A 19,525-nucleotide genomic window follows, 5' to 3' on the forward strand; every position below is an offset into this window, starting at 1 on the left:
AGTGATTCGTAATTGTGCACGAATGTTAGAAAAAGACAGTCGCCTTAATGCCGTAGATTATTCAATAGCTTTCAGATATGAAGTTCAGGAGGCTAAAAAACTAACACTTTTATCTAAATGTGTCTTAAAATGGAATTATATAATCCAGTTTGCATCCACACACAGTATGTATCAGTATGTGTATTATTTGAAGGTCAAGAGGATTAAAAAATAATGTTACAATAAAATTTCCTGCAGAAGTAGATTTAATGTTACATTAAAAATTAATATACATTTATTTTACTAGTGTAAACACACATTTGGAATATTATTGTTTTGAAATCTATTAATGGCTCAATTTGGCTAGAGAATACTGCATGGCTATATTAAGTGATAATGAACAATGGACGCAATGGCTGTAAATTATCTTCTTCTTATATCTGCACGCCTCCTTCTTTGTTTTCTGTTTTGTTTATTACAAATTATTCAACAGAAAAAACATGTTTCTACATTCATATTTACTTCCCATAATGCAACAACGACTCTTGCATAATTATTCTTAAATCCACATTCCACTGTCTAGTGTAAATGCAAACTGGGTTATATTTCAATGGCAATTTTATCTTAAACACTACTTAGAGCCGGCGCTGGAATAATACGGATGTCCAGTCGGAACACGGTATAGCAGATGATTCTAAATACAGTTTTTAACTTGAAAAGGAACCTATACTAATTATCCATTACAATGTGACACGGTGACATTCTAGGTCTGACTACTAGGTAAAAATCCCAGATCTATCGATTTAATGTTATAACTGTTAGATGAATAGTATTGTTCAAACTTACACGAGCATTTTATACGAAATCATTGTAAACTAATCCTACTGGGTAATTTATCATGCTTTTAATAAATTGTATCTTAGACAACAATCTCAGAAGAATGTGCACTCTCCTTTTCAATGTCGATAACTATTTAACAAAATATCCCCACTTTCAATCCGAACAACAATTTCTATTTTTTAAGCAAATGAGTCGAACAAGATGCACTGTGTCTTTTTTTAGTTTTATCTTCATTTTTTTTCTTTGATCAAAACTGGTATTCTCTGAAATCATACCAGCCTTGAAAATTTATCCTGGATATTTTAATTCCCTTTTTTGTCGTAAAATCGTGATACAGTGTACAACCTGAGTTAGGTCGTACGCCAAGTTACAGCCCTGACATTAAAAAAAATGAAGTGTTGTTTTCATTGCTCTCAAAGGTAAAATCAAATTGCAAGGAGGATTTACTGAAAATCTTCTCGATTTCTTATCACATACTTTTAATAATAAACTAACAGAAAGAGATTATACCCAAAATAGATTTAAATCTCTCCTGGATAACATACTTTTGTTCTATTTTGGTTCCGGATATGTTTATTGTAAATATTTTGGTATCTCATATATTTGTTTAAATCCATTTTTTTTTTTGTTCCCTATATTCAGTAAAATATTTCACCTGATGCAACAGGCTTTAGAAAAATGTTGTCATTGCCTGTTAAAGTGTAGTAAAACATTTTACATAAAACATAGATTTAACATGAGAATTATACCCAGTGTTTTATGTTGACGATTGCGCTGGTGTATTCTCTTAGAGGGTCTTTTTGTTGTTGTTGTTGTTGTTTCACCTCCTCCGTTGGAGAACAGCGTATGAATATACAGCAGTGAATAAAATGTTTGATGGAGTTGCCTACTCCTGTAAACAGATTGCGGTCATGTTGGTAAACATGTAATCAAAATATCTGAGCAATATTTCATTGGACTTTGAATATATTTTTAGTTGTTAAAAAGCTTGAACATTTTGAGACGTGAACGCATACGACGCTGAAAAGTGACGGATAGCTCCACTAGTCGAGCTAAAAAAAAACAAATATCCATCAATCCAGACAAGACACACCAGCATTATGTCTCTCTGAGGTGGGGAGATATAATTAAAGAATGCAGAGTTTAAAAGCTGTAAACAAACAGTCAAATACATCAAAAATATACTTCCATTCAAACCGATGATAGACGTACCGCCATACAAGACAAAATCCCCTACTAATAATGGTCATTACCTTAGGGTAGGCAGTCATTTTACATAAAAATCAAAGAGGAGGTAGTTTTATATCCACAATGGGAAAATCAGCCTTGCCCCCCTGTCGATCATGTTTCTGAGAAAATAGAATAATTTGAAGGAATTTGGTAGAGGGTAATTTGAGAAATATTTCAGTTTGTGAAATTATTTCAAAATCAGACATGTGGTTCCTGACGAGAAGATATTTTTCTTTTGGCTATTACGGCAACCAGTTTTCAACAAGGAAAAAATAGATTTGTTTGGATCTGAAAGGGGATTTCACAAGGAACTTTCCTGTGAAGTTTAGTTGAAATTGCCGTAGATATCAAAAAAATTGTGATCGGCTGGCGGACGGACGGACGGATGGAAGGACATGGAATGAACGTTAGGCTAAAAGCTCCACATAAGATAATAAAGAGTGAAATGTTACTGGCATGCTTGCCCACACAAGAATAGCAATTACAACATAATATATACGGCCAAACCGGTATTAAGCAGCCCAAAACAGGAATGATCCCATGCGGCTGGCAAAGGCAGATTTCTACCTAAGTCATTTCGCTGTGAGGACAAAACAATTTTCCAACGACTAAGTTGCTTAAGAATACAAAATAATGAGTAAATAAAACAACACAAATAACTTTTCGGCCATGACTTTATTTCTCTAATCATTGATATGTACATGTAGAAAGTAGTATGTTTAAATTTATAGAAACGAAAACCAGAGGTGAAATGTCATAGCGGCTTATAGGCAACACAAAATAGATAACTCTCATGCTGTAGATGGCGTATAACGGACTGCCTGTATCTACCACCTTCTTGTAGTAATAATTATTTTTTATTTAAAACCGAATAGAAATCAAATACTCTATTATTTATAAAACATTACATGCTGAATATCACTGAGACTCTGCTTGTATTAATAATATAGTCAAATCATGAAAGATAATTTAGTTATAACGTACGTGATATTGATATTCCGAGCGCTTTCAAACTTGTTTGTTTGTTTTGTTGGGTTTAACATCGCACTGACACAATTATAGGTCATATGGCGACTTTCCAGCTTTGATGGTGTAGAAAGACCATAGGTGCCACTCCGTGCATTATTTCATCATAGGTGGGAATATATCTCCTCCGAATACAGTAAGATTACAAAAATGAAGCCAGCACTAGGTTTTTGTACACTTCTATTAAATTATTTACGTGGAGGTTCAAACTTTCCGATACGTTTATTCCTATAGTTTACAAATTTCAAAGACATTCCGTTCTACATGTTCTGGATCAAAGAAGAAGCATGTTGTTTATATTTAAAAAGTTTTGAAAAAATGTGAATCCTTATTGTAATATTCTGTGCTGGATATCTATTACCTTTACTATAGTCTCAGATGTCTGCCTAATAAATCAAAAAGAAAATAAAGTTCTAGCTTTCATTCGAAAATTGTTGCAAACAATACTAGTAAAGGTAACAGATGTAACACATTTATCAACATGAAATAACTTTTATGTTTCAATATTGAATATCATTGTATCATACGCTCAATTTGAAAGCCCCTTATTAACCTTCAGCCTGCTGGTGGCGAGCGATTCTGCCTTTGCGACCACTGTAGTCTGATATGGTCTGCACTGTTCGCTATTCAGTCAGTAAATTTTCAGTGAATACCCCTTTGAATAATAAGTGGTATTGGTCAAACTGAATGATTCACCTGTTTATATCAAAACAGATCAGCAGGGTAAAGGTTAAAATGCACAGGTAACTCAGTATATGAATAACGTTCACAGATTCCATAACTATGTACACCGACCAGTCATTCATGCGCTGTTACGCAGTGTAAATTTGTATACTGTACAATGCTGCTTGACACTTATTAATTAAATACTTGATTCAGAGTAAGTTAAGGATGTAGGAGCGAATTTTTTCTAACGTTAAGAATTTTTTCATACTCTGTGAGCTTGAAGAACATTTGTTTCCAAGACAATCAAGAGAAGAAAAAACATAGGTCACCGAACTCGTTTTAATTTTATAGGGCATTTTCCTCACCCACTGCTTTAGCATTTCTGAAATTTTGTAAAATTGGAAAAATGGTGGTACGTTATAAAACATATAATATCCCACTTAATGTTATAGGGATTTCAGGTGTTACAGGTTAATATGAATACAAGGTGATGTCAGTATTATATAACCTTAAATGTCACTAACAATTCTCTTTCATTTTTACATATTGACATAATTATTCCATCCACTTTATTGTCAATGAAAAATACGTATTTAGATCTACAAAATAATTCTGACGTTAAGATTTTCAAAATATTTTGCAGTGAGGTATCAGTATGAAATTTGAGATTTTGACACGAAGATCGTTATACGATGTGTGCTTTATGTCGAAACTTTAACCACTATAGGACTGTCACAGGTTCAAGCATCAAACAAGTCCTTTGACAAGTTGCCTGGCTTGTTCTGTCATGTACAGTGGATGATTCAGGACATTTCGTTACGTCGCGTTGGCGTTTTATGCAGCAATTTTCGTTGTGTTGTTTCGGCTCGCGCGCCAGCGCGCCATAACGTTACTAAATGTGTTGTGTTGTTAAACACTCGCAACTTTTATAAAGCTTTCATTTTGGTGTGTTGACATATTGAAATGAAATATGTCGTTGTTTCGTGCTGGCACGCGCGCCATTAAGATATTTCTTGTTAGCGTGTTTGAGTGCGCCTCAAGACGAAAAAAAAATGTTTCGTTGTCTCGCGTTCTAGCATGCATTAGGATTACACAACAAAATATGCTACAGCTGCGCCAACACGCCATAACGCAATCATTGTTTATGGCGCGTACACAGACTTGAAGTTCTGTGGCGTTCTACTTTCCGTTACATCATGTTGTAAGTTTCGTTTCATGAAAACGACACACAAAAGTTCCGTTTTGCGTTGGCGCGCGTGCAAGAACGACACAACGACAATTGCTACATAAATCGCGCGCACACCAACACGACATAACGGATTGTGCTAAACATCCAACATAGTCACGTGTGAAATCTTCTACATATAAGATTCATTTTCCTGGAAACATTCCTGTAACTTAAGTTTCATACATTAAAAATGCACAGTAACTTTGGTTCTCAATAGAGAAACAACAAAATAAAGATCAAACAGTAGAAAATGAGCAATTTGTCTCCAACATAACAAACTGAATTGTTTTCGCGTTTGATAAATCCCGAACCATCTACACATATCCTCGCACGGGTCGTCGGAATACCTCCATTTTGGTCATCCGAGAACGTTGTTGTAAATTCTCCAAGATACAACATCCGGTTTGTTATTTTGTTGTGTAGAGCATGGTGATCATACAATGCAAATTCCGATGTGTTCAACTCTATCTGGTCGCAGAAATATAGTTTTGTTATGGGCGTTGGCTTCTTGATGGTTTTGTCTGAATGGTATATATATTCGTATTTCGGAAAGATAACTCTAGTATTTTCTGTTGTGGGACTGCTGGAAATCGAAGGATGAACGTGAAAGCGATCAGTTATGTGTGACCAATCTGCAGACATTGATATCGAAGTTCCATTGCTCACTTTTAACATCCATGACCGTTTAAGAAACAACTGGATGTTATATAAGAGTTGTTTTGGATCATTTATTGGAAACGAATTAATCATTTTAACAGTCAGTGTATTGTGCATCTTTTCATCAATCAGTTTCTTAGATATGCTCCCTATTAACCAGTTCCTTGGCCATATATGAGAGAGAGGCAAACTGTCTTCTAAATTCAATGTAGTGTTCTTGAACGTTACATCTACGTCAAAGGGTTCGTTTGCTGTCAGTTGTATATACACTATACATTGTTCGATGAACCATACTTTTCCCGGAAGTACGCATTTGCCACTTTTGTCTCGAAGTTGACCGGATGGACAGTATGTTATTCGACAAAAGTCAATTTCCTGAAAAATTGGATAAGAAAATAACAGCTGCAGATGTTTCAAGTTGGACAGTTCTGTTCAATTTTCCAAATAATTGTGAAACATGGGCACACCACAGTTTTCTTACAAAACACCGATTAACAATTCGGAATGCCTATGACATTCACTGATTAAAAACTATTAATTACTAGAATGGAATCGTACAAAAAGATTTGTAATCCAGATGTGATAAGGTAAGTTCTTTTTCATTATATTGTTCTTCAATTGCATAGGATCCTCGAAGATTGTGCGTATAAACAAATAAATGGTACCTCCTAAAGAGCATATTAAGTAGACTAACTTTTAATTGACCAACAACCTGAAGCCAACATAAGTTTAAATCTTTAAAGCTGTAAATATATTTAATACACATCCATATGGATTGCTTTTCATAGCTTTTATTATCACTCTTTGCGACAACGTTTCGGCCCAGGACCTTTATCAAATCACATGCAAAAGTCAGAAGAATTGCAGAATATGTAAATTAATCTATGACTTTGGCATGTGGCATGATAAAGGCCCTGGGCCGAAACGTTGTCGCAAAGAAAGCTGTAATAAAAAGTGTAGGAAAATCTATCAAAATCAATTCGGAAATAAGGCAAAGCGAAGGTTTAATTTAAAGTATTACAAAGGAACTATTTACTGCTCCAGAGGAAAAGTGAAAATTCACGAGAACCTATTCAACTGAAAATTTTACATTAAGTGCCACCCACTGGCACCAGACCAGAAAGAAAATGCCTCTGTATATGTTATACCCTACCCCTAGGTATCATATAAGAACCATGGTCGTGAACGGGAAAATAAAATTATACTATCCCATTTCAATCGCGTATTTCATACCTAAAAGACGCAGTTCTGTAAATGTGTACTATTGATATTAAACAAGTGGTAATTTATCTTCCGTTGTGTACCTGTCACATTTTTTCAATACTTCTTATCTTAGAAAAACAACGTGTAGTTTATAGTTTTTTCAACGGCACACAAAAAAACTTGCTTGAACTTCCCTGGTGAAGTTCTGGTCTAGATTACAGACACACTCTGATTGGCTGATATCCCGTCGTCATTTTACTACACGTGTACGCTTAAATATTTATATGCAGCATAAATGTGCAAAATGAATTAAAAAAACAGAATAGATGTATACCAATGTATGATTTCAAATTCAAAATCATATACAAGATGAATTTCATTCATCATTTCGAGTCTTATCGTAACACTGTGAATATATTGCATTCTGATTTTGTTTGTTTACATTTCGCTTAACATATGCACACTGCCTTGACCTCTAGACCGGATGTTCATTAGGGGAGTTCAAGCAAGTTTTTTCTGTAACGTTGACCAAAGCATAAAATACGTGGAACATCTCTGCAATATGTAATACTGAGACAATGTGACTCGTGCACGAATAAAGATAAATTATCACTTGTTTAATATCAATAGTACACATTTACTGAACTGCGTCTTTTAGGTATGAAATACGCGATTGAAATGGGTTAGTAAATTTTCCCGTTCACGACCATGGTTCTTATAGTATACCTAGGGGTAGGGTATAACATGTACAGAGGCGTTTTCGTTCTGGTCAGGTGCCAGTGGTGCCACCATACCTGTTACGGCGAATATTGTACTTTGCAAATTTTCCAAAATTATACCTTTGTAACCACAAAAAGCTCGATTCTCGAGCTCACTATAATAAATTACCAGTGCAGGACAAAAAGAAAAAAATAATACAAATATCTAATCCTTTCCACATCAACAACTGCCCTTATTAGAATGAGAAACTTTGACTTATGCATAAAGTATTCATAATGAACTGGCAGTAAACTATTCTTCAGCCATATTGATCTTTCATTTGTACGTATTAAGGTAGAAGAAAAATATATTATCCATCAAATCAAAACTTACGTTTGTATGGACATTTCATAACATAATCTGACAAATCGTAAATCCAGTCGCAATTAGCTTCCATAATAATATCATTAAAATCGAACATAAAAATGAAAAGTTTAATCAAGGGTAGTTAAAATAAGCATTTCATTTCCTTTAATGGATTTTAGAAATTTTTTTTTTATTTAATTAAAAACCTAAAGATTTTTATGGAGTTACAGATTAATCCCATCTGGTGTACCACCTCCACCCCCAATTTAACAAAGGGTGCCTCAATCCCCCTACCAACACCATTGTTATATCAAAAATCGTAATCAATTCATTCCGTATACGAATAGATAATTATCATCTTAAAATTGCTATCTCTATTTCAGTTAATTTCTTATTAATATCAAAGTTTTCATTTATTAATATCAGAGGAGTTGGGATGGAGATGGGCGTAGTGACCGCAGCAGTGAGAATTGGAGGGGTCGGTGGTCCGAGTAGGTAGGGAGGTGGATGTTCTAAATTCACATTCTTTATCCTATGTTAAAACATGATCTATAATATTTGTTGAATTTAAGTTTATCTTTATTATTCTATTACCTGAAGGTTGCTGATTTTTGCGCATGGTGTATGTTCTGTTACGATAAGAGTATAGAAATTATATAGAATATTAACACGAGATGGAGATATATTAGGTAGGCACTTTAAATAAATAAATGCCAGTAGTAATTTAAATTCTTGATACGACGCTGATCTTACGAATTTATGGGTTTATTTTGTATGAACATCATTCTAAAACGAAATTTTCATCAAATTTCAAAGGATCTTCTTATAGATTTAATTTTCAATTTTAGGAATGCGTGATATAGTTATATTGGATGTAAGATAAAGCCCCGCGACAAAACTTATTTGCCCGAGTGCGTGCTAATGATGGCACTGAAAGTCAGTAAGTCGCATCAGATTAATATTATACTCTTGAGACTATGTCTAATTAGATGACATCCTTGAAATCACAAGCAAGTCGAATGTTATGTTCTTGATCATCAAGTTGACCTCAGTTGCATAATAATTAAGTAACAGTTTCCGTTAATAACTTAAAACAGCAACTTCAGTGACAAAGAGCCGTACTGTAGCTTAATAATTTATAATATCATTCAAGTCGGAGAAAACAATATATACTACTGTTATTTGAGTGTTATTGTGCTTAGTGGGTGGATCTTGAAAATGCTTGCGGACGAAAGAAAGGGGTATTATTAAAAACATAATTATCTATCTTAAATCAAGGCATTCTGTTCAATAAATTGTGTCATCAAAATCTTTTTTTGTTGTGACAATACAATTCGTAATATAACGATGATTTAATATACGTTTACTTATTGTTGAGAGGTCTTTTTGCCACACTTTAAGAGCGTATGCAGGTTAAAATAAAAATATCCGGTTAAACAACAGGGCAACAAAAGGCGTTGTAAAGTCGTCTATAGAAATCCATACCAATTTACAGCTTACATAAATCTCAGTATTTTAAAGAGATTTTCTTTGAGGGCTCTTATTTAGGGGTACATCCAGACAATACATTAAAACAATTATCTCCTGCTATGTGTGAATTTATGAGTGGAAAACAATTTATAGTAAAATGCAATATGTGGTTTGTTACATTGTTACTTTTAATACTTCTTTCAGATTAAGTTGTCATGGTTCTGGACAGTTCACAATAAAGAGCACATGATTCTTTTTCGCTCGTAATGTTTTCTGAGTTTTAGATTCTCGGCTAGTCTTGGACTTTCAGCTCATTAAAAGTCAAAGGACAGTTTAAAATAGACACTTTCAAAGTGAAAAAAGACAGATACTATTGATTTATTTACCTGTGGAGACGTTTGATATAGACCATAATTGGCGAAAACCAAACATCAATGAGAAACTGCCAATACGAGGTTGTCCATTTTGCTTCAGATATCTTAGATGGTCATTTTGTAAATTGCAAATAGTTCTGTTTTACAAGGAGGTAAAAAAAACTCTAATAGTGGTAAATAACCGTTGAGGTCTTAAGCTATTATTGTATTTTGAAAATAAAGCCTGAAAGGTCCACCTTGATATGTTTAGGTACCATCTTTATGTTACAGTTAAATTAATTATAGCTAAGATATCCTAACACATATTTACGTATTAACTAAGCTGGTAAAATGCATTACAAGCATATACATAATGTAATCTGAAAACATTATGGTAAAATAATATAGAAAAATATGATGTTAAAATACATCGATTAAATAGTTCCTACCAACCTTGCCACTTTTGAATATAGGACACACCTTCGGAATGTACGAATCTGACTGCTTGTTTGACATTAAGACACCGTCGAGAAGTATAAGCAATTTGTTAGAATGTGGAGAACGACCTGTCTTAGACAGGCATGTAGATGTCTTGCCTAAAACTATGCCGTTGCAGATATGACAAAATACGTTCGCATACATGTCGTTCTTTCTATAAGGCGAGACAAGCCCGCTAGTACAAGCCGCTCTGATTTCGGCCCTTGATAAAGGCAGTGTTCTTGGAATTTCGAATTTGGTCTCTAGACAAGTGCTTATCAAGTCTGTAAAACATGTTTCTGATCTCAAGTCCGTGTTATCACCTGGATAGTTAAACTCAAGTTGACAATTCTGAGGTAACGATGTTAAAAACAGGCTTGACATATAAGTAGCAACATCTGTCATTGCCTCAACGTCGCTCGTATATTTACAGGAAAGGGAAAGGTCCCATAGTTTACCATCTGTTACATTTGCTGCAGCGGCGCATGCTGGGTTTTTGTATATCTTTCGTGTTTCCTTTGAAAACACCGGTAACAAGGTTCCCCAGGGTGCTACTTTTTCATCTCCGCACTTTGCCTTTGATATGCTAGGAATGTCCTTATTGCCGTGAAGTGGGACATCAGAAATCATCTTGTAAGACTGATAATACCGCCGATCTTTTTCTTGTGGCTGTGGTAGCATCGGAAAAAGGCAAACATTGTCCGATTGATTATTATTCGGTTGAGCTTGGAAACTACGTGGAAAGCAGCAGTCCCCCTTTTCGTTACAGTCTGGTTCACAAGAGCAGTCTGAAAAATACAGAACTTCTTGATGGTTTTTTTTTTTTCTTTTTTTTTTTTTTTCTTTTTTTTTGCTTTCAACAAGTCGAAATCGCCCTTGAGCTTATTAGAATATTATTTGGATTTTCTCGATTTCTAAAATAGTACACCATTGAATATATACAGTCTGTGCAGTCTGTGCTAGGGTGAAATAACAAACTATATTGCCATGTACACATGTAAAAAAAAAGTTACGTTTGAACTGTTCCGAGCGGATTTAGACTTTTTGAGCAACCGATAGACCTGCAACAACGTACATGGTCACATTACCGGCGTAAACCGGCTTTAGACGTTTTGTTGCATTGGATCTATCACAGTACTTTTACCTGATTTCAACTTTGCTTATCATATCGGGGATCTGGGCTGATTTGTTCCGGCTGCTAAAACTGTCTGCAACAAAAGTGTTTGCTCCACTTCCGGAACTTGAACATGTTGAAACACTTAGTATGCGCTGGAATATGTCTTCTTGAAATTGACATAAGAGCAAGGATGCATCTTACTGGTGTTTATGACGTCGAAATGAAGTGAAAAGAAAGGCTTTCTTATAATGTTTTATCTCTGAAAAGGATATGAACGATGGCCATTACTAAGTAAAGGCCGTCTAAGGCTTACTTGTACAACAAGAAGTCGCATCTTGTTGCAGTATGGTTCCAGGCATCGCATGAGAGGTCTGGTTTCCATGACAAACACTGGCTCCTGGACAAAGCTCGTGCAGATATCTACGTGCTATATTCTCTGGTGAAAGGCTGTCGCCGTTTGTACTTCCGACAACAGCATCTGAGCTGCTTACCAAGAGCAGGACTAACAGTATTATATTTTGCTAAAAAGTAAATGCTCAATATGTATATATATGTTTATGTGTATATATATGATGTGAATAGAGCTGGCAATTACATTGAAGGCATGACCTCCAGAGATTTTGGCTAAAAATGATCTTTTCTTTAAACTGAAATTTGGTCATAGTATGAACATTAGAAAATGACTTTTTTTGTTTCTAAACTATCTTTAAAATGCGAAATCAAGGACAAAATGCCCGAGTCGGGGATAGAACCCGGGTCACCGCGGCACGTGAACTTTTCCTGCGGTCTTGACAAATAAACTGTGGAAGAATAGTTATATCACGTTAGTTAATAAAGCTTTATCATTAATGCAGTGTACCTCCGGTAACACGTTACAAACGCTTTTCAATTTCGATGGAAAAAAGTAGGAAAAACAACTTAGTCTTATGTCTTTCCATAACATATAATCTGCCAGTAATTCAGTTTCAAAGCCTTCTTAACAATAGCAGTATTTTTCTGATATCTAAAAATCTCCTTTTTTTGTTATTTCAGTGCTTTTAACAAATTACCAACTACCTTCCAGAAAGCAGTTGGATATTCGTGCGAAATGAAAACTGATCAACCTATACATCCAAATTGATAACGTTTGCTAAACTTTGTTTGGTTTAAAGTTAAAGAAGTAAGCGAACGTGCCAGTAAATTTTGAATAACAAATTGGCAACAGTATGTAGTTTGTTATTCGAATTTCAACTACCTACTAACTTTAACCTCATATTGTGGAAAGGCGTACCGCAAACAAAACATGTTGTGTCCCTAATTAACAAGTAAAATGATAGAAATATATTGCCTTTACTATAGAGGAATATCAGACATTCTAGCGAAGGGATACTGCTTTTGCAGATTCGTTAATGTAATTAACAGCTCTAATAAACAGAATAGAATATGTCTAAATAAATATTCAGCTCTGTTCTGTTCTGTTCTGTTCTAAGACTAACAAAGCTCAACTGCTTGTTGCATAAATATGAACATTCATTATTATTTTGAGGCTGAAAACATAGACTCTTTGCGATTGAAATACAACGCTGAAATAATTAAAAATGCTTGTTTTGCACATATTAGTTATATAGAAGCGAAATTTTGCAGTTCATTTTTGTAATGAAATGTGCAACATGCCTATAAAGCCCCACTAGAACCGGCAGAAGCAAAACTTTATTACAATAAAATTGAACGTACTCCATGACAATAAAATATGACAAAACTGAACCAAAGTAAGGAGAGACGTTTTACTATCAATACAAGACACTTGTAGACTGCTATTGTAATAGTTAATAAAGTCTGTGAGAAGATCCTTCGGAAGCATAGAGCGCAACCAAGCAACATAATAGCAGACTCGGTAGAATATTTAGAAAAAAAATGTCAAAGATACTGCTTTTCATTAATCTATACAAAGTTGTGAGCTAAATGACGAGCTGTTGAATTCTGGGGAAAAAATCAAAATACCGTTTCGTCAAACTCGACCAAATATATGCAATTTAATCATTATATGTTTACATGCATATAAAAATGGCTCAATGCATATTACTTACTTACATTTTAAAGTGTGTATTCCTATATTTAGAATATATATATCAAGAATTCCTTCCTGTATGCGATATTAACATTTAATTATTATGTTTTAATACATTTCAGTAAGCCGAATTCTGCAACACCTACACAAGTTCTTCTTTATGTCATTTAGTTTTTGTATACAAACATAGGCGTAGAAAGCAGATTTTTCTCAGAAATAACAATAGATAAAGAAAGAAAGTCCATCTTAAAGATCGTATGAATGTACTAATAAGTGTGTAAGGTGATGTATGTTTGCTTATAAGTTAAAGAATGCTTTATGTTTTGCTTAACCAAAGATTGTCAGGGAAATATGGGCAGTTACAGTCAGTCGTCCCTCCTCCCATTTCTTCCCTCACCCCAACTTTGAGATCGCTCCCACGGCAATGATTAAAAGAAGGTTTAAAATAAATACAATATCTCTGTTATATATACAATGACTATCATAATTAACTGTAAATTGTTTAATATGCACCCGCAAGAACTATATACTCTGTACTGCATGTAAATATTCAGCCTAAAGAACATCCTTTTTAAAACCTTTAATTTGAGAATAACTAAAACATACTTTTCACAAAAAAAAGCAATTTTCTGTTAATAAATAATTATGTCATTGATTTGAATAATATTCTTAACAATTAGTGCAAATGATATGTAAGGACATACAAAAAACAGCAATAACTTTGTTATCCCGCTTTCTTCAACTGATGTTATTACATTAGTTCATCAGACTCTATGAATTACGAACTCAGTTATTGTATAATAGCAAGTATTTACGCGCCTTAAATTTAAAATGTCTTTGTTCATTACTGGTCCACTACCGTGAAACGTTATTTATACGTGACACCAGTTAATAACGTATACGTTGTTAGATCTACATAGAAATTATTACTCGTATTAGATGTTCTTAAATTACCCTTTCGCGTTAAATTAGCATTAATTATATCATATGAAAGGTATTTTCGAAACGCAGATATTATGATTTTTAAGAAAATGACAAGCATTTCAAATGTAAAAGTAAAACTTATCTTGATATAATTACTTTGATTGGAAGTCCTGATTTTTGTTACATATGCTTATATTACGTATTCCTTTTTACTCGTACATCTCAGCTTTTTAATATTATCTCTTATCTATCTGAAAACTGTAACAAACGTGTGTTTTTTGTAGATTATGTAAATACCTCACAGAATTTAAGAATACATAACACTGTAAGATTTTATAGTATAATAACGACCATTAACGCATACTTAAACATATATAACATTAAGACAGGAAGACGCACTAATATATGATAAGAATTCAGTTAACAGAAAACACTTATTTGGATAAATATTAATTTATAAGTTGTTAATAGTAATAGTTTTCTCTGAACAATTAAAGAATGTTCAACGGTTACACTTATAAAGTATACCATTATATAAACAACACATTGTCAAAATAAAGAGAATGACAGTCTTACAATATGTGATATTATAAAATCTTTCACTGATTGAAGGTGCGGAAGGAAATATCTGGCTGGAATTAAACTGTTTAAGCGGTAACGAGGCGTTGCCGAGTTACCGTGAAACAGTTATCCGAGAGCCAGATATTTTCATCTGGACCTACTACTAGTGATAGATTCTTTTTCTTGCATACATTCTTCGGTTAACAGAAGAAATAAAATAAAACATTGCTTTTCTTTTAATCACGTGAGACATCTCACACCACGGGGTGTTAGCCGTCAAAAACACGGGAAAATTCTACTAAAGAAATAGTTTTCAATGTCGTAGATAAAGTACTGTTATAGTATGAATAAGATTTAAGCAAATTAATTGCGAAACCGTAACAGAAAAAGCATGTCATTTATATAGCATTGACCTTGTTTAACTTACATCATCCCCGAGTCGCTCTGCATTAAAAACGCTTACAACGCGTTGACAATATTTGCTTTCTAAAAATAAATCATAAAAATAAAAACCGAAATTGTAAAAATTTCTTAGCTCTTTCTTATAACACTAAAATTTGCTGTTATTTTGTAAACTGGAATAATGACTTCCTGAATGTAGTTTAACTGTTCCGTATATAGATATGACAATTTGTGATCGTTTTAAACAGCTTTTAACATAAAATCGCTTGCGGTAAAGTATCATCATGTCGAAGCAATATTTTAAGAAGAGCATAATCAATTAAAAGTGCTAAAAAACTTACATTTCGTCCCTGAAAACGTGGATCTATAAACATCATTTTTTTTTTGACAGCAGACGGTATTCATACAAAAAAAAACAAGTTTAAATACTATCCCCTGGTATTCTATTAAATAGTGCAGGATATGAAATAAATGGTCAAATGGGAATACCATGTCGCTCCTATTTTGCTGATATTATTACATTTTCATATTTATTAGTTTACCGGCGTCCGGTTGTATTAAATAGTGTGATTTAATCTAGAATATCTGTCAATTCACTCTTAAAGCTGATAACTATACGTTGTTTGGCAGTTATTCTATATCTGTTACTTAATACTTGTTACAACGTCTATGTTGTCGTGTCATCACCAGTCATAACGTGACAAGATTGTGTCAGTAATGACATTTTAGAACATAACAGAACAAACATTATATAAATTGGTTTTTGCCAATGTGCTGTTAAAGCAAGTGTTAATGCAGTGACATTATTATGTTCTGTTCTGTCCAAATAAAAAAGAAGCTGATTATGAGTTTTACTTCCGTTTCGTATATAAAGTTTATTCAAAAATTTAAATGCGGAAACGTTTTCCTCGGTATTACAACGACAGAAGTCTCCCGAAGACACTTTCACAGTTTTTCACTAGCGGTCAGAATTTTGATGTGTTTTCAGGAAGTTTCTACTAAATTAGAGCATGCAAGCTCAACTTTAAAATTTTTTTAAAAGATTTCTAAACAGTACTGGTATAGCTTGGCACTCAGTATTTAAACGGGTTGTACCAAGAGGTAGAATAAGCACAGTTAAGTATCTGTTACTGGAAACATTGTTGGCCGCACAAGACATTTGGAGTTCAAAATATAGCTGACATTAACCTTCGTTACTTGCACCTAAATAAAATTCAACACCTTAGTATTTTTACGATAAACAACAAATTATTAAACAAATTATAAAGAATTTTATTTCTCTGATCAATTAGGCAACTAGCATGAAGCGAATCTTCACGTACCATCTATAACTAATATAAGTAGGGTGTAGACTTTTTGTTTCAATTCAGATCTGCCAAAACACAAGACTGCACATCGCGAAGATCGATTCTGCATCAGAAATATCTTTTTTGTTTCTTATTTGAGTTTTCTTCTTAAAAACTATATTATTATAAATCAGAATAAGTTAGACAGTGATATATTTTGTATGAATATTATATATAGAGCTTTGTTTACGATTTTCTGAAGACAGTACGCCTTTTTCTAATTAATAAAGTATTTGAGAACAGTCTCATTATGCGCATTTTATTAAATTTCTGTCTGCCGCTTTCTTCATCTTCAAATCGCAATGATATCTAAATGTAATACGACCCATCTTTGCAATCTCTGTTATCGATGTATTTTTTTCGGTTTTTTTTCGAAGTGGCATAAGACATGATTACAATGCATGAAAACCTGTGTCTTCCTGCGACCCAAATATTCGTCCATGTTAGTGATCAGTCTGAAGGAATCAGCGACTTTGTCTAATCTGCAAGCATGGTACTGCAATACTTCAATTGAAAAGGTTGATTTTGTCATTAAATACCATATTAAGAAATAAGTGAAATAGAAACTCTCATAAGTCTGTCTAAAGTATCAAACACATTAGTCGGTATGTAGAGAAATGTCTTTTAATGTGTGTTTTTGGTGTTCTGCGCTTCCGAAAACTCTACCCTTACCCATTATCTTTAGTAGATACGATTATGCCATTTAATGCTTATATGACAATTGCATGCACGTGCACAGCGCTGCAAACGTTCCGTTAGGGATGTTGTATTTTTATATTTACACTACCTCTATGCTTTAACTCTCCGCAAAGTTCATAGCGAAGAATAAATTTTTCAATTTTGAAACATTTTTCCTTTCCCCTTGCCGACATTTGTTTTAAATTTATGGCATAAACGGGTGGTGGTTTCAATTTTAATGTTCGGTGGTTACAGGCTACAATCATTCAACACTGTCCAGTCACAGTTAATTCTGCCAATCCAGTACTGACCTGTCACGACTCAGACTGTTGATCAAACAGTGACAAGTCACAGTTCATTCTATCCGTCCAACATTGACTTACAGCATATCTGGTTCTGTTGGTCCAACACCGACCAGTCACGGCTCGTTTTGCTGGTTCAACACTGTCCAGTCACGGCCAACTCTGATTGTACAACAAGCCGCGGTTTATTCTGCTGGTCCAACACTGACCAGTCACGTCTCATCCTGCCTTCTCCCTGACTATGAGCGGACATTGTCAAAACAGCGGCCGGTTATCACTAAGCAGTGATGACGTAACTTCCGCGCCTTTCCTTTTGCTGATCATATGAAATTAAAGTTATTATTTTAGCGAATTTAAATACTGTGAAATCATTAATATTCGTGGGGGAAAAATTTTCGTGGATTTCGTGGTTGAGTCAATCAACGAAATTTAATCCCAACGAACAAGGAAATTTCCCATTCATTTTATGTTCAAAAGTTGAAATCCACGAATTCATATCTCCACGAATTGCCGTTTTGACCAAAACCACGAAATTTCATGCCCACGAAATTAAATGATTTTACAGTTTAAGGTTTAGGAGTATATCACCAAAACACAGAAATATTTTATAAACGAACAATATTTTACCTGACCATTACATGTTCTGCCGTACTGTCCCGTACTGAAAATATTCTGAAAAAGTTGTCCCCCTGAAAATGAATGCCATTTGTAAAGAAATAAAAATAAACAATCGTTGAAAACTGTGTTTCACCTAGTTATGTGAAATTTCAACACTCGCACGCTATTACAAATGCATCAAAACAAACATGTGTAACAGTTCCTTGAAAATGGTGAGTTTTTAAAAGCGCTTGACTGTCTGGAAGTGGGGCCTGTTTAAACAGCTCTTTTTTTCGGAATTCAATGCTTATATCAGTATACTGACACTTGTTTTGTAGAGTAATATAAGTAATATACACGCTATCATTACAGAAACAACAAAACAATTGTCAGTATACTAATATAAACATTGAATTCCGAAAACAGGACTGCCTAAATGGGACCCACTTCCTGGCAGTCAAACGCCTTCAAAAACTCATCATTTTCAAAGAACTGTTACACATTTTGGTTTTGATTCATTTGCAATCGCATGCGAGTGTTGAAATTTCACATAATTTAGTGGAAAACAGTTTTCAGCAATTGTTTATTTTTATTTCTTTACAAATGGCTTTCATTTTCAAAAGGGGGACAACTTTTTCAGAATATTTTCAGTACGGGACAGTACGGCAGAACATGTAAAGGTTAAGTAAAATATTGGTAACGATGTTATTCGTTTATAAAATATTTCTGTGTTTTGGTGATATACTCCTAAACCATAAAGATGCACAGGTAAAAATATGATATAAAATTAAAATCGTTTAAAATATTGTAGAAACGAATTTTATTACATTTTCTGGAATTCTCTGTTTCAACAATTACAAGTTTATGATTTCTAGATGTGGGTGCATGATATTCATGCTTTTACAAATATGACATAGTTTGAAGATCTATTTTTCATATTTTTCCGATTTCACATATAGTCATATAGCGACTACCATAGCGAGGTTTAATTCAACAAACCCGTCGCTTCAGTTTCTTTTAAATTACTTACTTTAATAAAATAGAAAAAAAAAAATTCAAGGATTTAAAACAAAATATATAAAATAAAAGACACCTGTTCATCAATTTAAACAATATTTCAGAAATAAACATATAGCTATATTAATTTCTTTTTGTAAAGAAAAAGAATCAAACATGTTTCATGTCAGTTTTTGGTAATTTGACCAATAAGAATCCCTTTTATAAAAATGGTTCGGTTAATGAAAAATTGCCTGCATTCACATTGGTAAACGACTTGTTTACAGACTGCGGGGAATTGATCGCCTGAAAACCATGACGCAGTTTATGCTTTATGTGTACATTATTTGGCATCGTTGGC

The 19,525-nt window shown here is 33.8% G+C and overlaps 1 protein-coding gene across 1 annotated transcript; it reads right to left on the reverse strand.

Moving 5' to 3' along the window:
• Positions 1-2,739: 2,739 nt before the first annotated feature.
• Positions 2,740-17,824, reverse strand: LOC123531030 (uncharacterized). Its single transcript, XM_045311809.2, has 4 exons — positions 17,726-17,824; positions 11,625-11,832; positions 10,171-10,982; positions 2,740-6,001 (listed from the first exon to the last, which is right to left on the reverse strand). The coding sequence occupies exons 1-4, from the start codon at positions 17,822-17,824 to the stop codon at positions 5,180-5,182; spliced, it is 1,941 nt and encodes a 646-aa protein (XP_045167744.2). The 3' UTR covers positions 2,740-5,179.
• Between the last annotated feature and the right edge of the window lie 1,701 nt (positions 17,825-19,525).

The sequence above is a fragment of the Mercenaria mercenaria genome, chromosome 11, assembly GCF_021730395.1.
Source record: "Mercenaria mercenaria strain notata chromosome 11, MADL_Memer_1, whole genome shotgun sequence".
NCBI classification, from domain to species: Eukaryota; Metazoa; Mollusca; class Bivalvia; order Venerida; family Veneridae; genus Mercenaria; species Mercenaria mercenaria.

Coding starts and splice junctions, on each gene's coding strand:
- LOC123531030 (XM_045311809.2), bottom strand. CDS start 17,824: ATGTCCGCTCATAGTCAGGGAGAAGGCAGGATGAGACGTGACTGGTCA. Junction 11,833..17,725: donor TTGTACAATCAGAGTTGGCC/GTGACTGGACAG, acceptor TTTACTTTTTAG/CAAAATATAATACTGTTAGT. Junction 10,983..11,624: donor TGCGACTTCTTGTTGTACAA/GTAAGCCTTAGA, acceptor TGTATTTTTCAG/ACTGCTCTTGTGAACCAGAC.